This window comes from Astatotilapia calliptera, chromosome 16 (genome assembly GCF_900246225.1).
Source record: "Astatotilapia calliptera chromosome 16, fAstCal1.2, whole genome shotgun sequence".
Classification (NCBI taxonomy): Eukaryota; Metazoa; Chordata; class Actinopteri; order Cichliformes; family Cichlidae; genus Astatotilapia; species Astatotilapia calliptera.
The window spans coordinates 25022556-25033204 of NC_039317.1; the positions used below are offsets into that span (position 1 = coordinate 25022556).

The 10649-nt window shown below is 41.5% G+C and overlaps 1 protein-coding gene across 1 annotated transcript; it reads right to left on the reverse strand.

Moving 5' to 3' along the window:
- Positions 1-1967: 1967 nt before the first annotated feature.
- Positions 1968-2894, reverse strand: LOC113007282 (olfactory receptor 10A6-like). The gene has a single exon (XM_026143678.1). It carries the CDS (start codon positions 2889-2891, stop codon positions 1968-1970), a length of 924 nt encoding a protein of 307 aa, XP_025999463.1. The 5' UTR covers positions 2892-2894.
- Between the last annotated feature and the right edge of the window lie 7755 nt (positions 2895-10649).

Sequence of the window (10649 nt, forward strand, 5' to 3'; positions counted from 1 at the left end):
GGAAGGTACCATCTGTGCAGTCTGCAATTTTGTTGAAGAAAGATGTTGAATCTATTTAATATTTCTTGAAAAATAATTGATTTCTGTGCATTTTTTTTCACACTGCATCAAATTAAGGTTGATTACGTTGATTAAGCATCATGAGGTGGAGCGTGAGGGGTGGTTCCCTATTTTTTATTTATTTATTTTTGTTGTTGCTGGGAGTTGGAACCCTATTAGTTAGGTTGCTTAATATTTACGCTAAGTACTCTTTAAAATACCAGAATAGGGAGGATGGTGTAGGTCTAAGTTTATTAGATTGATCAGTATTGCTGAACTATGAAATATTTTTTTTTGTATACAGGTATAACAGAATAGCTTTAGTGTAGTTGTTGTTTTAAACTTGAGTATGAACTTGCAGACTTGCAAAATGCAGCAAGATATTTTAAAAAACAGTTTTGTTGATTAAAAAACACTATATCGGATTCATATCGGTATCGGCAGATATCCAAATTTATGATATCGGTATCGGTATCGGACATAAAAAAGTGGTATCGTGCCATCTCTAATAAGGTTAGTCATTAATATACTGCTGCATGGGCTGGGCTGTAGTTACATTGTCAGGTTTTAAAAACCGAGCTTTAAAATGAATAGTGATGATAAAAACCGAGAGGCCGACAGCGATCACTGACCTTTTTAGGGGCTTGTTCAGATTAAATAGAACAAAATACAAAGCATTAAAACATGTTAAAAACACAACGGCCTTAATAAATGCCGAGTAGTTTGGACCCGGAAGCAGGTTTCAACAGGTCATCGCTTAAAGATTGGATATCTAACCTGCTGTGAATGTTTTAATGCAGTACAGTAAATAACAATCATATAAGAAATAAAATTGTCTGTGTAAACTGTATGTGGTGTTTAATAGGCCTACACTACTGTACTTTAATGTCGGTCACAAGGGTGGTACTTCAAGAGCCATATCATTTATGAGGTGGTACTTACTGTGAAAAGTTTGAGAACCACTGTACTAAGGTATAGACAGAAAAGAATAATTTGGGACTCTAATTAGTTTTATAATAACAACTTGTCTTTTACAGATACCTTTACTTTTAATCTTCGTTTTAACCTCAGACCTTTTTGACTAATGCTGAAAAATATTAATATTAGCCTCTGATTGAGGTTGCTAAAGGCAAGAGCGCTCGTTAGCTAACAAGCATAGACTAATTTTCTAGTTAACAAACTACAGTGGTAAAGTGACTGAAAGGCCAATTTCACATAAGCACATTTACCATTATGTCCATGTTGTAGCATATAGAAATGTTTAGTTAATACTTGCGGACATACATCTTATGCCTTTGTGTAACTGTGGCTTCGCTTTTGTTGCTGACCAGGTCATTTTAACATCATTTTGACATATTTTTGTGTCACTGTTGAGCTGATGTGATTAGATCCCAAATCCACAACCCACGCCCGACACACAAGCGCAGTGTTCGTGTTAAAGTTGTTGTGTGCCTTATGGGGATACTGCTTACATATTGTTATGTCTATATCAAGCTTTTAACCTTATAAATTTTTTTCAACATTCGTAAACTTAGAGATTATTTGTAAAGAGGATCAAAAGCTATTGTGAAATGAAAACCTCCAAGCTTTGCAATGGAAAAATGCTTCTTACCTTACTTGTCAAGGGCGTAGAGGGTTAAACTGGGAAATTGGTCTAAATAAATTTATTACAAATAAATTGAAATGAGGAAAAAATCATTGTATTAACACCCATGCATTTAATACAGTATTTTGCTTGCAAGCATAACACTCAGCCCAGTAAAGTGTGGAAACATGAGATGCACCAAATGACAAAGGCCTACTGTAAATAGAAATATATGACATCAACAGATTTTCTTTTCTTTATGTTTACAGACTATAAGATGATTGTGGATAGTTACTCTCCCACAGAGCAGCGATTCCCTAGAAAAGTCTCTTGGTGAACAAAGCTATTGTTTTTTCTTAAACAAAAGCTTTTTACATGATTGCCTTATCTTAGGCAAATTAAATCCATAGAGAAATGGAGTCAGCATTGGTTGACAGATGAAAAGATAAATAGATAAAATTATACGGATTTGTACACGAGCAACTATAACGCTGGAATCAATAGACTGAAAAACTGAGCCAACAAACAGGTTTGACACAGAGACGATCTGAGGGACGCAAGTAGTCACGGCTTTCTGCTTGTTTTCTGTGGATGTTTTTCGGCAAACTGCCAAAATCTTCACATAAGACACTGAGATGAGAGTGAATGGTATGAAAATGCTCACAAAGAGAAAGAATATATCAGATAAAAAGCTATGGACTGAAACGAAACATGAAAGTCTAAGTATTAATCTGTGGTTACAATACACATTTTCAATAATAGTTCCACAAAACTTCAAACTAAAGATAAATGAGAATGATAGTATTACACTAAGGAATGAATATATCCACACGAAGAGAATCATGAAAAACACTCTCTCTGTGTTCATAATGACATTATAGCGTAATGGATGACAGATTGAGATATATCTGTCATAGGCCATGGCTGCTAAACTGCAAAACTCAGCAGGCCCACTTATGTACATGGAAGACATGTGCAGAAAACACCACGGCAATGTCACTTCATGGCTGTCTGAAAACATCTGTAAGAGCAAAAGAGGATACAGCGATGTGCTGACGTTTATCTCGTTCACACATAAGTTACAAAGCAGTATATACATTGGTTCATGGAGCCTTTTGTCTACACGTATGACCACAATAAGGACTGTGTTGGCCACACATATAGAGAGGTACCAGAACAATATTATTACAAAATACAGGTACTTTAACTCCCCAACATTTTCATAAGCAGCCAGCACAAATGACACTATCTCACTGGAGTTTTCCATTTTCTACACAATATCCCACAGTGAACAAGACAATTTAATAATAATGTTATGGATGATCCTTTATTGATAATATTTTTATCAATAGTCTTTTAATATATAAGAACGAAAACCAGCTGAGCAAATTCTCTGTTATACTGTTTAAATACCGTATTACAAATAATTGTTACATCATTATGACACATGTCTTCTTAGAATGTGTGTCACTTCTAATAGAATGTGCACATCAGCAATTAACAAACAATTTTACAATATCCCATGGTAAAAATTATAGTTCAGTAATAATGTTAAGAATGATCCTTGTAGAGTATTTCAGGTTTCCTTTAATTCTATTCTTTAAAAACTGTTTTACAGATGGATGTTACCTCATTATCACATATTTTTGTCTCAGTCACCTGTTAATAAATGAGCACATTAGTGATCAAAGAACAAACAGCAACCAGTTTTATACAACTTTAAAACCTAATTTTTCATCAGATGTAAACACATAACATTATACTCAACTGCTTCCCTCCAAGCTAAATGATACAAAAGCATGTGTTAATACTTATAGCTGCTGCAAAAAGGAGGAGAAATGAAGTGGGGTGGGGCTGAACTTGAGGATTAGGTTAGAGTTAATGAAATTCTTTTCTTTGACAAACATTTCTGACAGTTTTGTTTAAGAATTCTGCATCAGCCCTGGAGCAGGGTGCCGCCGGTGCGTCGAGCCGCCTGGGGGGCTCTTCAACTGGTGGGGGGGATGGTCACATCTTGCAGGAGCTTTCTTCTCTTCAGGAACTCTCTGCAGGAGGGGGAGATACAGGAGAGGTGGAGGAAGATCTCAGCCTGGGCGTTTACCGTCTTATGTAGTCTGGAAGATGTGTGGATGGTGGGGTGGGTGCAGTTTTCTCTGTGGTGGGGTTGGGTGGACTGTCCAGGGCTCTGTGGAGCCGGAGGGCGCTACTGCACTGGGCCCCGGTCTGATGGGCCTGGGCCCCCCTTCCCTGACGGGTCGCGGAGGGTGGGAGTGCCTACTGGGGTCAGCGGGGGAGCTGGTCCCAGGGAGGGGTTACCTGCCCCTCCCTTCCTTCCCTCCCCATCTCCAGCTGCCTCCCTCTTCCCGCTCCTCCACAACCACCCACACATGCATGGCCTTGGAGTGGGGGTATGTCACCAGGGTGCAGAGGAGGCTACCCCCCCCCCCCCCCCCCCCGTCCTCTTCTGGCTGCCTCTGCCTCAATTTTATCCCACAACTTAGACATTCACATTATTCACACTCTCATTACACATACATATAGGATCTTGGGGGTGGGCACAATCACGGAGTCCAAATTACCATCAGGGTGTATACCTCACCCCTGACGTCATTGCCCACCTCTCAATTTTAAATACACTTAGTCATTGAGGGCTAGCAGGAGGGACTATGCGCTTACCTGCTGCTCCTTGGCAGGTAGCTCCATGCCCTCCTGGGTTTTAATTGCACCTTAGAACACATATGCATCAACACTAAAATGAGCGGGTGGAGGGAGGTTTGGAGTCTTCTCCCACCCCCATTCTCTGTGGCCTGCTGGAGCGGGAGGGCTAGTAGGAGGAGTTGGCCGTCCGACTGCGGTCTGGGGTGTGGGGCCTCCCTGCTGCTGCGGAGTCGGGGTGGTCTGCCTCTCCCCACCGCAGGGAAAAGGGTAACACCACCTGGGTCTGGGTGCAATTCCCCCCTCCAGGGGCAAGGGTACCTAGACCCGGTTTGTAGAGTACGCTTGGGGAGTGTGATTGTGTGTACAGCGTCTCTTTATGTCTGTCTCCACGTTGGTTGAGTGTGGAGTGAGTGCATATGAGAGCATGAGGGTGGGAATGGATGTTTGTGTCTGTGTGTGCCTGTATGTCTGTGTCTATATGTCAGGTTGGGTATCAGACGCCACCTCTCTGGGGACACCTCAGGCCCTCCAAGGTTTGGAGGCCTATCTCCACCCACCACCACTTCCCCTGCCGGTGGCGGACTCCCTCAGGTGTTGGTGTGTTGGTGGTTCTTTGTGTCTGGGGGTGGGCGTCCGGGTACACACCGGCTCACTCCTTGGCGGCCGCTTGTCGGGGCCTGGGGCCTGGGGCTCGCTCGGGCCCCTTTGGAGGTGGGGTGCCCCCGGCCTCTCGGCCTGGGGCTCGGTCACTCAGGCACAGCTGGGGGCCGGCGGAGCTCACGGGCGCGTCACTGCAACTCCCCCTGACTTCTGCTCCGCGGCTGCTGGGCGAGCCCTCATCTGGGACTCTCCTCAGCTCTTACTGGAACAGTGGCGCGGCTGCCCCTCTGTTGGTCTTCCATGGTCTCTTGTGTTCTGGGGGCCTCTGGATGTCTGGAGTTTTGATCTCCTCCATACCCGCTTCACACCCTGGAGGACGGGGCTGTGGCCCCCCCACACTCCCTAGCAGATCATTACATGGAGAAACCTTTGGAATGCAAGCATGCTGATCCACACAGGTATGCACACATGGGTATTCACAGACGCGGACTAAAGCTTTCTTGGCTGCTACCTCAAAGCACACTGTGCGCTGTCTATCTTGCGTGCTGCACAATATCGTTTATTATTTAGTAAATATTGATATCTATGACTAGCTAGTTTATTGTGATGGTGCTTTGTTTTCTCTATTATTATGTTGCTCTTTGTTGTTTGCTGTCTCCTCTGTTTGTTTTTTTTGTTTGTTTTTTTTTTTTTTTCCATACAGGTGACCCAGGAGTTCTTTTTTTTTTTCTCTCTCTTCCCCCCCCTTCTCACCGTCTCTTCTCCCCTTTGGTTTTCTTTCTTTCTCTCCCCCTCTCTCTCTCATTCATTCCCCCTGTCCTATTTATTAAAAAAAAAAAAAAAAAAAAAAAAAGACAAAGGATGAACTGAAGCTCTGCCATCACGTAATGTCGCATACTGCTGTTTCTGATGTCATTTAGAAAAAAAAAAAAAAAAAAAAAAGAATTCTGCATCAAAAAATAATAAAAATCAAGATACACATTTCATCAGGTACCACAACTTTTCAGAACTGTAGAGTCAGATAACCTTTGTGAAATTCAAATTTCCCCACAAAACGTTTGTTAAAGGTTTCAGAACTGAATTTAAATCTATTTGGGTAAAATATCAAACATAGTAATAAAACATTAAATGTAGTAATTTGAATTTCAGATTGATTTTATGAAGAATTCATTTTTGGCAGGATCAATTTCAACAGTTTTTTTTAGACCCATTCTTTTTTCTTTTTGTACACCCACTGGTACTCCTATAATTATGAGGTGGGAGTGTATGTTTGATATTGTTTTATGTTCTTCAAAAAGAAAACGGCATATTGTTCAATTTGTCTTATGTAAAAATGGATGCAGAAAAAAAAAATTCAACAGTTTTGTCATTGTTCGTGGGAGCAGCTGAGGGGTATTGTATTTGTCATTAGGATGGCTCCTTGCAAAAAAAACAAAAACAAATTTAGTTTTACTTACTCCCCTGTGATTGGTTTGATTGTTTTCACCCGTGTCTCATTCCTCTGGCTGTCTTCACTTTCTTGAACCCTATGTGTATAAATAGTCAATATAATGAACTATTTACACACATAGTCCATTTAATGGATTAGTTATACACTTCCAATTAAATTATGTCATACTGTCTGTCTACCTTCTCAATGTATTCCTAATTTTGCCTGGATTCCTGTAAAGGATTTGTTTGTTTTTACTTTGGAATTTATATTTGATCTAATTCGTGATTTCTTTCTGGGGGCATTCTGCTTTTGAGTTCTCATGGCTACACATGACCGTTGCAGTCATGGGTAAACTACTGAGAAAAGAATCAGTAAAATCAATAATGATATTGAAAATGTTTGATTAAAAGCAAAAGAAAAAAAACAAACCCAAACTCTTAATGGCCTTAAAAAACAAAAAAGGATTGTTTTACTGGGTATTCTCCTGGGTGGAGCTGCCTGCATGGCACCTGAGCCCCATCTGCTGTCAGTTACAGGAGGACTATATAAGCCAGTGCTGCCTGCTACTCATTGCCAGTTCATTCTTCCACCTACTGTGGTAACTAGGCCTCATCTACGCTCCACTCTTCCCTCGCCCTTTATTTGTGTTTAACTGTACAGGTCTCCACCAGTGTTGGTCAAGTTACTTGAAAAAAGTAATCAGTAACTAATTACTGATTACTTCCCCCAAAAAATAATCCTGTTACTTTACTGATTACTTATTTTCAAAAGTAATTAATTACTTAGTTAGTTTTTAAAAACACAATTTACAACCTGAATAGGTGATAAAGCGATAGATCTTTCAGCCCAATTCTACTTTTTCTGCATAATCCATCATACAAAATGTAATCAAATGGAAAAGTCTCTTTTAAAAACTTGTTTTATTAATTTTAATCTTTTAACTTTGTGCATCAAGCAAATATTTAATTATATGCAACATTCTCTGACTGGAAGAAATTTGTTTAACATTTAAACCTATTTTCTGCACATTCCAGCACATAAAATAAAATATTTTTTTGTGTTTACACTCACTCTTTCAAATAGATGCAAGTAAAACACAGCAGAAAATAAATAAAATCAAAGACTAGCGGTCCTGTTGCTCTATTTTCACCTGTAAAGCAGGAGTGGGGTAGGCAGAGGTTTGCCCTGGTGCAGGTGTGCCGCAGCGGTCAGTTGAAGAATCCGCGAGTTTCTCTGTGAATTTCACATTACGTCGTAGCGCACTCGGAGCCTGCTTGGAAGTTTAGGGATTTTTTTCCGCTGTAAAAAGAAGTTTTCTTCCCACGCTCATACTCTCTCTTCTGCACTCGATATATTAGCCATTGTCAAAGGAGCTTGCAAAGAAAAGCGTCTGGACTTCTTTAAGTTACTTCAAGACGTTTCACCGAGAAGCTTCTCGGTGAAACTTCTCGGATGAGAAGCTTCTCGGATGAGAAGCTTCTCGGACAAAAACAGGCTCCTGCCAGTTTTTGTCTGAGCGTGTTAACACGCTCAGACAAAAACTGGTTCATCCGAAAGACAAAACGCCAAAACACAGACTTAACAATGTGGTGTATGCTGTACAGTGCAGCGAGGAGTGCCCAGACCTCTACATCGGAGAGACCAAACAGCCACTTCACAAGCGCATGGCACAACACAGAAGAGCCATCTCCACAGGACAAGACTCAGCTGTCCATCTGCAGCTTAAGGATAAAGGACACTCTTTCGAGGATGCCAATGTTCACATTTTGGACAGAGAGGACAGATGGTTTGAAAGAGGAGTGAAAGAAGTCATCTATGTCCACTGTGAGCGACCATCTTTGAACAGAGGCGGGGGTTTACGACACCAACTCTCTGCCATCTATAATCCAGTTTTGAGATCCCTTCCCAGACGCCTTAACGCCCACTCACATCCTGGGATATCTGATCTCAGGAATTCGCATGATAAGGTGGGGCCAGGTTTCACAATGAACTCACCCGAAACTCTGGCTGATTGGGACCCACACCTAGTTTCACACCTTGTCTCAGGCGATTAGAGGATCATCAGGGGGTCCTTTTGTCCCTCTGTGGGGGGATACTCCCACTAGGTTTATATCTGGGACTCTCCACCATTTGACCTTAGAACTGAAGAAGCTTCTCGGATGAGAGGTGAAACGTCTTCAAGTAACTTAAAGAAGTCCAGACGCTTTTCTTTGCAAGCTCCTTTGACTACAATGACCTGGATGACTGAGAACCTTCACAGACATATTAGCCATTGTTGATCTGCACACAGCTGTTGTCACGAACGTCGCACTCGCTTACGTCACTGTCATGAGACATTCTCGCAAAAAAAAAATCACGGTTTTAGTATCGCAGTGAGGCAGCGTTCCTACGGGAAAGTAATCTAATTACCATTTTTGCAATAGTAATCCCTTACTTTACTTGGACTCACCACCTGTTGTATGCTCTCCAGCGCTGGCTTCCTTGTTCCACCTCGGTAATCTGCTCACTAGGGAAATCGTCAACCTGTCGCTTTGCCTGCCTGTCCTCCAAGACACTCTTGGCAACTCAGAGAATTGTTTCTCCCACAGAAACCCTCCCTGAAGCTTCCCAGTCTGTCCTGCATGTAAGCCAACAGCACCTACTCACCTGCTCCTTTACCTGTCAGTAATTGCTTCTCCCTTTGTTGCAAAGCTCCCATGGTTCCGATCGCGACCTCTATGGACAGCCGTCCCCGTAAGCTGCCTCTGTTTCCACAGGCTCCTGCCAGACACCCTCTCTTCTTTTATGATTAGGCTTAAATCTGTCCTTTTTGATAAGGCTTAAATAAAGGGCTGAATCAGTTTACCTTGAAACCTCTCACTGCAATAGAGCTAGTCTCCTGGGGGCTTCCCATGACACACTGGGCTTTTTTTTTACTCTCTGTTTATACACCACTTAATCATTAATTATTATTCATCTTTGGTGCTCTTCCATTGTGTGTCTTTTGTTCTGTCTCCCTTTACTCACTTCCAACTGGTCATGGCAGATGGCTACCCTTTCTTGAGCCTGGTTCTGCCAGAGGTTTCTTTCTGTTAAAAGGGAGTTTTTCCACCCTTATCACCATTGTTGTTGGGTTTTCTTTGTATTATTGTCTTTGTCTTACAATATAGTGCCCCTTTGAGGTGGCCGTAGTGGTGATTTTGTGCTATATAAATAAAGATATAAAAATAAGTAAATAGAAAAACTGAACTGAAAATGTGAGTTTGTCAGAGCATAATATGGGCTGTATAGGCCCAGCTCGCTTTCCTCAGGGCTGCGTTTTTTTTTTCCCTCCACTGCCTTTCATTTACTGTGAGCCCCATCTGCTCTGTGCATTTGCATTTGTTTCTAATGATTGTAGAAACAAATACATAAATAAATTTAAATGCTGGACATGATACATTTGTCCTAAGTCTGCTTCCGGATGGTAAACAGAATCATGGACCTGAAAGGCATGATTTTTGAAAGTGGTGTGGCACACATTTGAATATAAACACCAGTGAGATCAAGGTGATGACTGTTAGGTATTTTAGTACCATGGTAGCATTTACTGGATATTGTTTTATAGTGACATCATGCAGGAAAACTCTGTCATTCAATAAGGCCCCTTTGTTTCAGTGTTTTTCTCTTTGACCCAAGAATTGATGTGTGAGAATCACAGGCTGGTACAAGGTTGAAATACCACAGAGATCACTCCCTCAGCTACATTAGTTTCTTAATCTTTTAGACGCCTGTTGAAGGCCAAATGGTTTGTTTCAGATTTCACTAATGTAAGAACTCTTCGTTTTGTGCCTTGAAAATATGTCGCTGAGATAATCACAATTGTAGCTGAACTAATAAACTACACAAAGGATGCTTCTTCACCCAAGGGCAGGAAGACGCTGCCTTATCTTGGTCTGTACTGGTTTAAACTGATAAATCTGCTGTCTCATGAATTTTACCCTCTATATAAACTGTTGTACTTGTGAATAAAGTTGAGTCAATTTGGGAAGACAATCTGAAGCAGTCTCTGTTTTCTTGTTCTCCCAAGCTGCTCCCGAGCTCGTACTAACACGCTGAATGGCATGCTTGAATATTACTTGAGAATATATTTGACTGTGTTACAGACTACGGGACATTCTCTGCTGATAGGTGAAGGTACATTCTCTGCTGATAGACGTCCACGCCTCGGAGGAAGCCGATCCACGGAGTAGGCCCTGGAAACAGTTTCCTTCAATTTTGGTGTCAGAAGTGGGATCCTGACGAAGGTAGGCACTTGTCTTTTTATTTTAATAAGACTGTGTTATGCCTTTCTCAGTGATCCACATAGAAACGGGA